At 41.1% G+C, this 15,110-nt stretch overlaps 1 protein-coding gene across 2 annotated transcripts in view; it reads left to right on the forward strand.

The window, feature by feature from the left end:
* The window catches only part of LOC108033887 (carbohydrate sulfotransferase 4), a 29,696-nt gene that overhangs the window by 13,416 nt on the left and 1,170 nt on the right, over positions 1–15,110 (forward strand). Inside the window, exons 2-3 of one of the 2 annotated variants that reach the window (XM_017108533.3) lie at positions 14,638–14,820; positions 14,879–15,080. In XM_017108533.3, coding sequence (XP_016964022.1) covers positions 14,638–14,820; positions 14,879–15,080 — 385 coding nt within the window. Of the gene's footprint in view, positions 1–5,369; positions 5,618–14,637; positions 14,821–14,878; positions 15,081–15,110 lie in introns of those variants that run through there. The other variant, XM_017108534.3, reaches the window with a different exon arrangement.

Below are 15,110 nucleotides of genomic sequence, written 5' to 3' on the forward strand. Positions count from 1 at the left end.
ACAATTTTAAGATGTACATGACCTTAAGCACTTCGCAATCTTCACTCAATATTTTACTATCTTCACATTGAAAGATAGTGTTTGCTGTTTATGGGCCTTTCCCAAGAAACTGACTAGAACCTATTTTCGTTAACACAACAAGTTATTTGCTGCCGTCTGTGGTTATTGGATTGTGGTCTGTCTGAGTATCGCTGTTTGCAGTGAGCAAAGTGCATAAATACTTGGGAGCTTTCCAGTAAATGGGTCAGTAAGAGGTTTCATATGGCCGGGCTCGACACGTCTTATTTCTCGCACCCGGGTCGCTCAGTAATCTTCTGCTGACAGGAGACTCCCCGACTATTTTTCAAACGCTCTCCGAACCGCACTCATTACATAAGCCTTCCACATGGCATTGCATAATGACGCAGTGTGCCTCTCCCCCTTTTCTACCCCAAAACTGAAAGACCTCTGTCTTTGTTGCTTCAAATTAAGTTTTAAGCATCGTCGAGCGGGACGATGAGGCTCTCGGCGAGCTGTCAGGCGTCGCTCGTTAGTACGTGTCAGTGGCGTAGACCCCTTCCGAACTCCCTACTAGTCACCTCCTTTTCCCCAATTTTGGTAAAGCCCCGAGCCCCCCACTGCGACCCCCGGGTCTTCCCTCCAGTCACGTCCTTTTGTTGCAGGCCAAAATCTTTTGCTTCCGCAGCAATTGCTGGCGAGAAAGGCCAGAGGGGGTTACTTGTCTTACGCTTTCTAGTTTGCTATTTTTCCCGCTCGTTATTTCATTATATTAGAAAAATACCCCTTGAAGACGCTCTGATGTTCTTGTAAAAAGATAATATTTGCATACTGCTTGTGCAGCTGCTCGTCTTCATTTGTATTCCTTCTCTTTAGACTGCCACACAATCTGTTTAAGCATGTCAAACAACCGAAGGTGGGTCACTGTTAAACTTTTATAAACTCCCCGGCATTTGTTTCTATCAATAGCTACGGAATTTCCCATTTCATTTGCTTTGGCCAACATTTTGCTGTCGTTTCCGCCTCGACTGCTGCAGACGAGACTAACAACTGACACATTGAGTTCGAATTCTATTAGGCAAAAGTCCGTGTTGCAATTTTCTCCGACATGTTCCGCTCAAGTGCTCGAATGCCGTTTCCAGTGCACGTGCCGTGGCCCAGAACCAAGCTAAGATTGCTCCGAAACAGGGCCCTGCCAACCTGAAAAGATAGCTGAAGAACTCTGGCGGACCTGCTCGAAGGAAAGTCAAAACATCCAATTATATCTGCAAATGGGTTGTGTATAGAAGACTTGAAAAACAAATTGTTATGAAGTCATTTAAGAACTTCCATCAGCCTAATGTTTTCTACGATGCATTCGCGGAACCCAAAAAAAAAATTGTTAGATATGTTAGATACATTCGTGTGCAAAAACTCTCAAGATTTAATTGATCCTTAAAGATACCTGGCGCATGTTTCTCTCTAAATATGTATGTAGTAGGTATAAACCTTAAGGCACTTAAGGAATTTAAAATTTAAATCGATCATTAGGAATAATATACTTGCCTTTTTCGCTGGGGTAGCATTTTATTTTGTCTTGATCTAACGAATATGAATTTACAACGAAAAATGTGCTTATAACTGATTTATTTGTAATATCGAAATAGTTTAGTGTGGTACTGCTATGGATCTTCTGGCCGCGATCAATTGTTACAGATAGCTGAGCGGAGCTTGACTCCGCTCGGATCCACACTTCACTTCCCGTATCGAATTTCAGCCACATCCAGTTTCAATGGATAGCAGAGAACAAGGTTGTCATGTCACTGGGTCCGTTGCTCAACTCTATCGCCGCCCGTCGTCATTATTGGCTCATTATAATTATCAGGTTGCAATTTCTCGCTGCCGCTCTCCAGACAATTCATTCCGCTCTAAATTATTTCTGATTTCTGCTTTCTGCAGCACTCTGCAGCACACTCCTCTGAACTGCCTCTTGGGCCGCCGCGGCCGTAACATTCGCAAACTGTAAATTGTTGCCACAATAATCGCAATAATTAAAAGCGAACCCGGCCACAAATCATGGAAAGAGCCGCCAGACGCAGCGTGAAAAGCGGAAAAGCGCGAGGTAATTGAGGAAAATCTAGAACAATCTTGGGATGGGCCGTCGGATCACTGGGATCGTGGGGCGTTTTGTGAAAGGGTTCTTGATTAGTAATGGCAATTAGGAGGAAGATCTGCCGAGTGCCACGGATATGGCTAAGATATCAATTTGGTTGGGGATTGGGGGACTTTAGTAAAAATGTTGCAGAGTGCCAGTCCTTTTTTTATTGCGGCTATTTTGCTTATTTATTTTATTCGATTTTTTTACTGAACAGGACACATAAACTATAAATTAATGATTTTTTTCCAGACATTTACATTAATTAAGTGCATCGTAAAAATTCTACTGCTTTTTTATTAAGGTATTTTATTACTTTTTATTCTTTTCGAATTTTCTCCGTTTCAGGATGCATTAACTAAGATTGTATAGTACACCCGAAACAAAAAAAAAGAGGGCAGTGTTTTCTTAAACCAATAAATTTCAATTAAATAATTTCGATATAAGCCGAAACGATATTCAGTAGTACAAAATTAATGTATGTAACTATAGTTGCTCTTCTATGCGTATTTTTTTCGTTGTACTCAAAAATTAAGATGACATAAAATCTACAATTTTTAAGCTTGTTCCATGAAGAGTTAAGTTCTCAAGTCCATCTTAAAACATTAAAAATGTGCCTCTCCGAAATAAAAAATGGCCATTACCTAATCACAGGAGAGTGGCTATAAAAATTTGCACTTCGAGGTAATTTTTAATCTCGTTCGTTTCCACAAATAAGTGTCATCTTGGTGGTAAACAGATACCCGGCGCCTAGGTGTGTGTAAATATATGTATAAATACTGTTGTCGTCGCTGTTGCTCTGGGCTTATCGTCTCCGGGTTGGATGTGCTTTGTTTGCTGTTGCGGCTTTCGCCTCTTAACCTTGAGGTTGGCGCCCAACGTGACTTTAGCTTAACAACCCGATGACGATTCTCGGGCCCACCTTCCCGTGTCCTCCTACCTTCGAAAGAAAAGAAATAAAAATATAGAGAAACAAGAGTCGAAATAACAATGTCAACATATACGGCCAAAACCAGGTGTTACTGGCACTGTGGTGGCATAAAAAGTTACGCAGTTCACTTTTTCTTTTCCAGTTTGGTGGGTAATTTGCTTGCATACATACGTATGTACATTTGTGTGTCACAGGGGGTCGGAGGTCGGGGAATCTGCCCCCCAGATGTGTCACCAAGTGGTCGTTCCGATTGCTCTTTGTTGTTTAATTAAGGCACAAAGTCAAGGATTTGCATGCATGAATAACGAGCCTGAAAGACCCGAAACGCAGCAGGCGCAAAAAAGTGAATGGATTGAAAGTTTCTTTTTCGCTTTTCGGTGTCTCTTGGCCGTTTCGATTCCAGGAAATAAAAAGATATTTTTTCACTGCCAGCAGTCATTTAAAGAGTTATCCCAACTGTATAGCTCTTACCTGGCCATCTGTATCTGGTTTTCTTTGTTCCAATAGCACTGTCAATGTTAGCAGGAATGCAATTATCTTTATCTTAACGCCAGTTGAAGTCAAGAGAAACAACTTTTGGCTTTCTTTTGGCTACTGTTTAGGTAGTCTTCTTCCATCCATCTGAGAGTTCGGACACATCGCCTACGTCAATCAAATAGCAAGAACTAAAAAGAGCGGTAATTGCAGGCAGAAACATCCATTAGATACAATCTATCGCGTCGAACATGAGCACAATGCAATTGAAAAAAGCCGACAGACAGGCTTCTCCCATATTGATATTTCGACGGGGCTAGTGTACTTTTCATTGTATAACTTTTATTACCAGCTACTCAGGTGGCGGGGGGATTGAACCTGGGCGGAGCAACCTTGGTCCGCATATCTGCAAGTTGTTTAAATTAGTTCTATTCTTGTGCAATTTTCTACGTGGCACCTTTTGTGTGGCATCGCCGTGGATGCAGCACTCGCATTCGCATTCTTCTGAATTGTTAGCCACGCTCCCCAGCTGAAAACACCGCCCCCGCCCTGCCCGCTTTTCCCCATCGGACAATTGCATTCTTCAGTACGTTTTGTATCTGTAGCTACAAAGCATTCGTGCCCCTCTTATTCGCACCATAGCTGCGCCTATGCTCGCTGGGTATCCATGTAATTTGCGCACATTTCGCTGTCTGCAATAAACGCGAAATTAGTTTCAACTCTTTCTGCTCTGCACCAGAATTTTCCTCATTTTTTCAATGCGAAAATAATGTACTCCAAATTGATTTTATTATGTGAAGATTTGATGCGCTTAGATCGCCTTGGGCAGATGCAATTTCATGAGGATGATTCGATCATTTTAAGATTGCTTACCAGGTGGAACTTTGTGCTAATTCTATAGTATTATTTTGAACACTAGCCTTTATGTTATTAGATCGATTTAACTCACATTATTGAGTAAATTAAAGAATTGAAGGCACTGAAAAATATTACGATTTGAAGTTTCATAATCTTCATAATTCAGGTTTAACAATTACCATTTATTGTTATGTTAAACTATATGTTTTATAACAAAGTGTTACATTTATGAAATGCAAGTTATATTGAAAATTTTTTAAACCTTTATTCGATTAATTTAAACTCCTATATGGGCACCTATACCTTAATAAAATTATAGAAATTATAGAAAGTTAACTCATAGGTATATAACACAAAAAGAGTTTCTAATTGGGCTAAAATATTCAAAACAATATTTTTAAAAACACAGTTAAACAATTTTTAAAATATAAACACCCTACAAATTGTAAGGCAGCTGCATTTCTCGCCCGAAGCTCCTTTTTTTTTGGTTGCCCACCATCATTGCTGCCTTTGCTTCTCGCCTTTCACGTGGTCGAGGCTATTTGTCACAGATCTGCTGCAATTTATCGCTCGCGCTTGCTCCGAATAATGGCAACGTTACCCTTTCGTGCTCCATAAACAAGCGTGGCATGCATCTCCCATTGCCGCCGCGCCGGATCCCTGCTCCCCGGATGTATGTGTGTACTTACCTTCTCCTGCTGGAAACTCTGGTTCAGCGCCAGATGCAGATGGGCGTCTCTGTGTGGGCAGCAGAATCTGGAATCTGGAGCTCTGGGGCCCCGGCAGTTGGCCAAACGTGCTCGGCATTGATTTTGGGAATTCTCAGCCAGACCTTGGCTCGTTTATTTATGATTGCCTTAATTCGTTTCCGTGGGCGGTGCCTTTAAATGCATCTTGTAATTGCCTTTTTCTTAAAATCTCTGCAATTGAATCCGACTTTATTAACATTCTGTTTTTTCTCCTTTCTACTTGCAGGTATGAAAACAAGATGAAAACAAGTAAACTAGCTTAGAAAAATAAAGAAAAGTGTTTAGCCAAGCAAGTAACTGAGTCAACTTTTCGTAAGTACCAACGAAAGATAAGTAAACGTTGCATCTAGACTCTTAGATATCTCTTATCTGCCAGATACATTTCCATTTGTTATGCAATCTCGAGTGCCTGACAAAAGGAAAAGCCAAAGAATACTGCAGTTTACACGTAAAGTTCATTAATAAATCAGAGGAGACTGAAGCCAAGAGGGGGCGTGGTAGTCTGGGCAATCACCCAAGACCACACATTCAGTGGCGAAAAATATGGGGGGATTGGTGGAAAAATTTTAACTGAAATGAAATGGAGTGTCAAAATGTTCGGAGCGGTAACGCCCTCAAAGGCCACGCCCATCTCAAGCACCGCCACTTCCTGGTCGCAAGTGGAGCAATTTATTTAAGAGTCATGGGAGTGAAAAAAGTCCATTTACATGACAATCAAAGGGGGCGGCAATTGCATTCCAGCAGAAAAAGAGACTCCCCAAGTCCAGCGCAGGGCCATGTAGATGTTGTCCGCGGAACTCCCTTGTGGCAGGTCGGTTCGTGTGATATTTTCGTCAGCATGGACCACTTTTTGTCTGCCAGGTGAGGGCTACATGTCCGATGAATCTGCACAAAGAAATCTCTGGGGTTCAAAGAGACCAAGCTCCATAAATTATGCACAACCATTTTGCCTAATTTGGGGAAAAAGTTCGAAATTACGGATAAGTTTAAGCAGCTTAGAATATACTTTTTTACAAAAAGCTAAAAAGAGTTATATTTGGAATTCTCTTGATTTACTTAAGAATCTCGATGTTTTGATTTAAAAGCATGGTTAAAAGCCTCAAAACATGATAACTTTAGATAAGTACTTCGTTTTCCATAGTATAAAAGCTTTAAGGTCATATCTATATTACTTATCTTAGCCCTGATAGCTAGTTTAATTAGCTCCGCCTTCAACCCAAATAAATATAAAGGAGAACAAGTAGCACTCTAGAGCCTGCTAGTGCATTCAAGTTTCGACTCTTTTCGCGGCATTATCCCTTCTTTTTGAGCTCTGCCTTGCTTATGCTTAATATCATTCAGGCCGTAGGCAAAGTGAAAGGGAGGTCTTGTCAGCTGAATTTATGTGGGTGACGTGTGGTTCTTGAAAAGGCAGGCCGACGTCCCCGTCCGCCACCGCCCCACTTCGAACTCTTTCTTTCGGCGGAATCATCTCCGAATATGAGTAGAGTGTTCGGGGCCTTAGCAACGTGGCGGCTTGGCCGCACTTGGCTGGCATCTGGAAGCCTCTCGAGCTTCTTTCACTTTACGCTTTCTTAGCTGCAGCCCAAAAGTCACTTTGAATCGCACAGCCAGCGAGGCATAATGACGGCGATAAGTCATTAAGTAGCTCAACGCTCGGCGTTCAACGCGCCACAGCACTCACTTCAGATGACGTCGTTAAGAGGTAGCGCAAAGTCAATAGATCTTGGAAGGAGGCCGTTGGAGGGGCCGTTGTGGGGGCGGCCACGGTCCATTCACATTACTCAACCGTGGCACACTGTTTTCACAGGAAACCGAGGGCGCAAGTGCCCCGGGGTGAATGCATTCTAGACTAGGACAGAGGAAGTTGCCAAGGAGACGACTGTGAGGAACTTTTAAGGAAATCAATATGGGAGGGGGCATGGGAGGGAGCGGACTCCAGTTAATTGAAACTGGAGTTCTACTCTTGCCTGGAGGTGAAATTTTATAAAAATACTCAGCAAGAAACCGTTCAAACAGGCAGTCCAATCAAAGTGAACCCAACTATTTGTTTCACAAAATGCCAAAAGTTCTGGAAACTTGTTTACACAGCTTACACGTTGCGAAACACCTGTAGCCTATACAAATAATAGTTGGCATATTCTAAAACATATTCAGTAAAGCCAAAAAAGGCTTTAGTAGTGAACTAAAGTCCAATTCCATTTAAATAAGCCTTACACCTAAAAAGTCCAGGCAAGGTCTCTCCTTACTTTTGCCGTGCATAAATCATTTCAGTTCATTTCGTTTCTCTTAAGCTCCACCAGCCAGCTTTGTGTCCTTGCCCCCCACTTTAATTAAAAGTTTCAAGTGACTCACATAAATTCCAATCAAGATTTTAGTGTGCCCCATTGATTTAACTTTGCCCAGGAGCAAGCATTTCCCGGGCGTGCGAAATTCAATTAGATCAGAAGTCAATCAACTGCGAAGGGGGTGGTCGAGGCACACTTAAGCGCGTTGTGTATGCATTTGCAATTAAAGAACAGTTGCCGTAATTGCACCAGCTACTGGCAATTAGTTTGATAATCGACTGAATTACTGGCCGACATGGGCTGATCAATGGCGATAAGAAAAGGTTATTAAATCAGAATGTCCTTTCTATTTTTGGGCCGGCTTTTGTCATTAAGCATGTCAAGCAAACTGCCTCGCATTTGTCCTTTCCCCCATCAACTTCCATCGTCGCCTTCATCGTTCCCGTCATCATCATCATCATAGTCACCATCATCAGCACACATGGGCTTTTGTAGGTTGCTGCGGTTGCCTATCAAAAGCATCGCCCTAAGGTTTCATGTCAAATGCACGAACCCAATAAATTTCATTCTTTAGGCAGCTCAAAAACAAAACCTGACAATGGGAGCTTGAGGTTAACTTTGTGCACAGTGTCTGGAATGATATTTGTTAAAAGTAAATAAATTCGGTTTTTAAATTGAGTGTCCTGTAGGACTCTATTAGCAGAGGTTAAAGAGTGGCAAAAAGTTATTAATCTGTAAAATATTGAATATTGTTAGCATTGTATGGTATTATAGTACCAATATATAATTTTACTATTAACCTTTAAAGAGAGTAATGAGGTTTTATAATTAAAACGAAGTAAAATAAAATATTTGCAATGTTCTTGAATCAAGTTACATTGGCGGTATTAATATCGCTTATCTCAACAACAAAAAATCTTTATAAAAACTCTATTTAACTTTTTTTCTATTACTTGGTTCTGACGTTTTTAAGAACGAATGTTCTTGAAACATTGAACACTGTAAACATTTTATGTTACTTCTATGGTCCCAATATATAATTTTACTACTTAACTTCAAAGAGAGAGTACTGACGTTCTCTTTAAAGTTATAATTTTTCTTAAAAATAGAACGATAGAAATGAAAACATTTTCAATTTACATTGCTTATCTCAACAACAAAAAGTTTTTGAATAAATTCTTTTTAACTTTTCTTACTTTTTTTAAGAACGAATGCTCTTAAAACATTAAACATTGTATGATATTTGTATAGTCCCAATATATAATTTTACTATTTAACTTTAAAAAGAGAGTAGTGACGTTCTCTTTTAAGTTTAAAATGTTCTTAAAAATAGAACAATATAAAATAAAATATTTTGAATGTTCTTGAAATTAGATGAATTGACGGAATTTAAATTGCTTATCTGAACAACAAAATGTTTTTCAATAAAATCTATTTACATTTTTCTCTTTTCATCACTTAGCTCTGACGATTTTTAAGAACGAATGCTCTTAATTCAAGAAAAATGTGCCTGAATATTGTTTTATCCTATATTATTTTTCGCTTAAGTTAGTCGAGTTAACCTAAACTAATCATTACTTCTATCTAAATATTTATATTTTTATACTTGTCTGTTTTATGAGGATTTTGAAGTAGGGGATTATGACTAAACGACACTGTGCCCCGAGTCGGCTCCCGTGCTCTTTGTTGCTCCACTGTGCCGGTGGTTTGTTTACCGAGACCTTCAGACATTTTCCTGTCATATAGGTGGATAGGTTAGCTACGTGCATATATCCATGGCACATCCATTAGAGCCGTCCCTTAGTTTGTTATTAATGAAGTTTCCGAGAGGCTTTTGCACCTAGGCTCTCCCAACTTTGTCAGTTCCTGCGGGTAGGTTTCTCGCAAAAAGTAAAGCAATGGGAACTGCAGACAGTCGCTCTGCAAACGTTCCCCGTAACGCCTCCTCTAATTTGATTCTCCCTCTACCGACCGCCCAGCTCCGACTCACAACCCTGCTTCTTTGCAGCCAACTGCTACTCTGGGCCTTTCTCTTTTGCCACTCGACTTGGCCGCATCCCAGTTGACTTTGATTGACATTTGCTGTTGTTTGCATTTGCCGGAACTTTCTGCCTTTTTGCTGGTGCTTTTTTCTACCAGAAGTACGATTCGCCATGATTTCATTTCGCATTTTGGGTGGCCCATAGGCTGCTTTTTGCCATTGCTACTGCCACTGGAAATTGATCTGTTCGTTCTCCTTTGGGCTTTGGCCCAGTTACGGATCGTACAGCGTATTATCCTTAGGATTCGCTAGATTCGATTCGTTAGTCACGCAATTTTTCAGGTGAAGGGCGATTGCTTTGAACTGTAGCCAACTTTGTTGTGCAGCGATGGTGAATGGCTTTGGGGGGTGTACCTACATGATATGATATGGGAGTTGGGTCTTTGACTGTTGTGTGTCAAGTTCAAGGCCTCGTTTCCATGGTTAAATGGTTTCATTATCTGTAATGACAGAGCATAGAGGGAAATGCGGTTTATCGGCAGCACGGAATGGGTAGATAATGGTCAATAAAGCCTAAATACCTTTTATATGACATTTTTCACGCACAGAGGTCAGTACAAATCCGAAAACCTAACAAAAATAAAGAAACTTTCAATTTGGAATTATATTACTTTCTTTCTCAAGCTGTTTGCTCGAGTAAAAAGCTTTTAGCCTGTACAACATTTCTGGGCCCCTCACCCGGTTTTATCCGGGCTGGAGGTCTCCAGATATACATTAAAATATTGCATTTTACGAGGCAAAGTAGCTTCTACATGCCCTAATTGCTAGTTAGGAAGTTGCTTCTCCTCTCGCATGTCCCATGTAATTAAAATTATTACAATCCCCAAAATAGGGGTGGGGAGTGAAAAGCCATGCACTCAGTTTCTAAAATCAGTTTAGTTTACGTTCTTGTTTTGCCCCTTTCAATGGAATAATTTTGGGAACGCATTTTCCTAGTTGATTCGTAGAAAGTCATCGTTTTCAGCGCTTTGCATGTTTTTCGAGTTGTGGTTGTGTTTTCGCTTGCAGCACAAGGATGGGGCGGAACTGGTGGGATTAGTGCATATTTTTTGGACTGGGCACTTGCTGTAGTTACTTTGATATATGGGCCAAGTACAATGGCTGGGGAGGGGGCGTCCCCGAATGGTTGGGAGTTGTGCTCCCCGTCTTTACGTGCCTGCATTTTGCGTTTGTTGGCCAATTGTTGAATCGATAAAATTCTTTTTACTTCAGTTTTTTATTTGTGTTTTGCCCAAAAACGCCATACTCCTAAAAGCGCTTTTCCTTTTGCCTCTTGTTGCTTCCGCTTTTGTGGTCGTTGCTCTATATATTTTCCACTATATTTTCGGTCGTGTTTGAGGGCATTAATGTCTAGGATTGGCGGATTTATGCGGCTTAGTGCACTGTTTTAGGGATTCTTTTTGGCTTTTTCGAGGATTACACTGTGTACTTAAATTATAAACATAATCAAATTACACACAAAGTCTTTTTGCATATTTAACTGCCTTTTCCGCTCTTATGCTTTTATGCTTTTGCCTTAATTTTGTTCGGAAAACTCTTGAACTTTTCCCAGAAGTTCCTTGAAATGGGCAATTTTTATTCGGCCCAGAGAGCAGACTGAATTTCAGGACTCTTTTTGCTTATTTTGATTTTATTTTGCATTTTTATATTTTTTGCCGTAGTAATTCTCGACCCTGCTTTCCTTCCGTCCCGCTCTCGACCGTTTTTAAGCCCGCACGCGACAATTATGCATATTTTTATAAATAAACACTCATACACGCGAGCACACACATACATTTGCATACGCTTACAAGCCTTTGGCCAACGGAGCGTATGCGTAATATTTTTTTTTAACCTCAGGGCAGAAATTCAGCCGCCGTGCTGGCAACGGCAGGTATGAATGTGAACAAATTCTTAAAAAAGCTACTTTTGCCCCATAAAAACACGCGGCACACGAGAAAATACAGCAGCAAAATATGCAGAAACGGCCTAATTGATTGCAAAAACTGTTGAATTTATGTGGTAAAATCGGGGGCGTGATGAGGGTGCATGAAAAATACTTTATGTGAGTGGAAACAAGCACCTGGGAAAGCTGTCTGATCGTTTGGTTTGCCAGATCACTGAAATAACTCAGGGAGTATCGCATTGGTGGAAAGCCATTTCCAATTTTCCGCTTTTCGCCGTTGCCTTTAATCAACATTATCAGCTTATGTCAGGCCTAAGCTGGCGAGGCTCTGGAAATAATTACCAGCACTTAGTGCGGGCATGAGTCCATAAGGCGAGACATCTGCACACGCATGGGAACCCAACCGCTAGGCCCGATGAATGATACCGGGCCATGGCAGAAGTGGGACAGACCACGCCGGGACACTGGGTTCTGTAGTCGCCCCGCGGGCGAGTCGTTTAGTGGGTCAGCCACTGGGGAGCGCTTCGGCGTGGGTCTGTGGACAGGGAAATCTTTGCCGCCGCCTGACTAATGATGCAAGTTGTTTCGAAAAGTTCACCTCGCCGGCGTTCGGGGTTCAAGGCCTCGAGCAACACGTGAGCAACTTTTACTTTCGTTCGCTCGCCTCTGCCCGGGAAAAGTTATGTAAATAGTGTGGTGTGTCTGTATCGGACTGGAGGGTCAGTCGAATCGGTTTTTATGCTCATAGACAGTGGGATGGGGGCCCCATTATATTGATTAATCGCTTGAGGTTCCCAGTTCGACCCCGAATCGGTCACAAAAGAGCGTCGTCTTTGGCTAACTGTGAACGTATCTCTATTCGCCATGTGTGCCACATATGGGACCATTTCTTTCGGTATTGATTCGGCTTCTTTCAGATAATTTTGCGTATATTCTCTTTTGCAAATTTTCGGCTTTTGATCTTGGAAACTGTGTCAGAGTGTCGCACAACTGCCGCAGTCCGATTGAAATAAAAACAAAACGCCAAAGTATGAATACAACAAAAAGTCTAACAGTGAGTCACACATAATGGAGATGCTTAGAATGCCTTTTTTATTGTTTTTGGGGCCAACTCACTGGCCAAAAGCCAGTGTCAGTGGGTCAGAGTGTCGAATCGCAGTAGCTTCTGCCGCCCGTTTCAAGTTAACATCTCCGCAATGCTGTTTTTCCAACTACTTTACGCGCTCCATGGACAATTTTTTCAGGGCTAAATGCATTTAACAAGCACTTAATGCATTGCCAGGCGGCCATTAAAATTAAATTAAAAGCACACTTGAATTATGGCCAGCATGTGCTGAAATGCCGCATAAAAGACTGACAAACATATATCCCTAGAGTCGACACAGTTAACAACCAATTAACAGCTGCGTGAAGCATCGTAGGCCACTGAAAATACATTTTAGCCAAATTATTATTTTATTCAAATTAAATGTAGCTATTTTAAATGTACGCTGCCAGTCTAGCCATTCCAATGTCAAATAATATTCGAAGCCCACTTGAGAATTCTTCGACAGGCCATTTGGATCAACGTTTTGTTGCTGTTCAGGCAAAAACTATGCATATTTTTAGCCACAAGTGCCTCTTTTTCGCACAATTACACAACTCAAGTGAAGAGAAAACATCTCGAATTACTCAGCTAAATCGAAAGTGAAATTCACGTCGGCCTTCAACAGTTTTGTATTGTAATTTTTGGGTCGAAACATAAGTACACTTCATCCTAAATTATTCAACTCGAAACTTAACAAAATGAAATTGCTGGTGATCTAGGGAAATGCATTCATTGTTTACTACATTTGAATTAAGTTATAAATGGAATGTGATATTAGCTTAGGTTTCCCCCTCTTTGGTGGCTTTCAAAGCCTTCAGTTTGAAGACCTCCCCATGCCTTTGCTCTTCTTGGGTACTTTGAATGAAATTAATGTCGCGGAATTTTTATTTTAACATTTTTTTTTGTACTTTTCTTTGCTTTTTTGCGGTTTTTGGCAAGTACAGTTTTCGGTACTGGTATTTTTGCAGCTGTTGCGGTTGCCACCACCCACCCACAGTGGAACCCCTTTTTTCTACGGATGTGAAAGAGACAGTGGAGCCCTCCCGAATCGACTGTTATTTGTTATTGTTTATGTTATTATTTCGGGTTGCCTTTGCACCCTTTTTCAATACAAATATCCTCACAAATGGCAGCTGTTGTCGATTTGCATAGCTCAGACATTCAATTTGTTCGATTGGAACTCACAATATGATTCTATTTAATTTGGTGTTCTCCAAATCGTTTGTACTAGTTTTATTCGTCGGGAAATAATTCCGAAAATGTCATGTATTCTATGCATTTTGTGCTGACGACACTTGAACCTAAAAATAGGCCGTAGGCACGTATGTAACGATTTGCATACAGATGCAGCTTTAGATGTTTACATTGTTTCAATTCGCCACAAACTCATTAGCAATGTGGTTAAGTGGGTGTGTGGGGGCCTTTGGTGATGTGATGGCAATGCATGTGCGGTTATGTCTCATGATGATGATGAGCTTCAACGGCAGAAGTTGTGAGCTACTAAGTTTTAAGTAGTAATGTAATAGAATACCTTGGTAATGACATTTTGAGATACTAAATATATTCTATATTCTTTCCTAGCTTAAATGCTTTTAATAGACAAACAATATTATTTATTAAAATATTCCATGTATACCAAGTGCTCTATATATCTAAAAGAGAAATCCCCTGTCACCTTTCCTGCATATTGATAAAGGCTTCCTTTTACTCTTCCATTCGACCCCATTTTCATCGCAAAACCACCAAAAACCCACGTTCGCTGTTTCCGTTTTTGCCCAACATTTTATCAACTTTTTGTTGTTTCCGCTTAGGCAAAACATTTTCATGAAATAAATTAGCAATTGGAATGGGGGCGGGAGTGGAGTCGAAACACAGATACATTTAAGTGTTGTAATTAAAAACAATTTTCAGTTTGCCCATGTATTGCCATTGGAGTTCAGCGCGAAACCAACTCGTGCTTAGCTCCATGAAAATGCTAATAACGCTTCATTATAGAAGTTTTAATCCGATTTAATTGAAAGCCAATTCCAGACTGGCTGCCACAACCCATCCCTCCCATTGTTATGGCAAAGTGAACTTCACGGCTTCGTGCACAACTATTACGCCAGCAATTATATATCATTCATCACATGTATATACACGATTATCTATATGATGAGTATTCTAACAAGGTTTTTTTCCCCCTATCGGCAGCCTCTCCAGCGTGCGGATTGTGCTTCTGGTGCGGGATCCACGAGGAACGATGCAATCGAGGCGGCATCGAGTGTGGTGCGGAGGCAACGAGGACTGCGAGGATCCCCGACTGGTGTGCCAAGATCTGCAGGATGACTACAAAACAGCTGAGGTGCTGCTACAGAAGTATCCGTCTCGATTTAGGTAAGCTCTCGTATGGGCCCACTATTAAAGAGTGTATACCAACTATTTTGTCTTACAGGACTGTTCGCTATGAGGACTTATCCCTAAGCCCCAGTGAGATGACCCAGGATATTTTGCAGTTTTATGGCCTGCCATTCGATCCAGCCGTGGAGGAGTTTTTGGACACGCACACCAAGGTGAACATTGGAGGTGTCAGTTCCACATATCGTGATTCCAGATCAGCGCCATTCCATTGGATGCAGGATCTAAAGCCAGAAGAGGTACGGTCACCATCTTGATTTCTGCTCAAT

Source organism: Drosophila biarmipes, chromosome 2L (genome assembly GCF_025231255.1).
Source record: "Drosophila biarmipes strain raj3 chromosome 2L, RU_DBia_V1.1, whole genome shotgun sequence".
NCBI lineage: Eukaryota > Metazoa > Arthropoda > Insecta > Diptera > Drosophilidae > Drosophila > Drosophila biarmipes.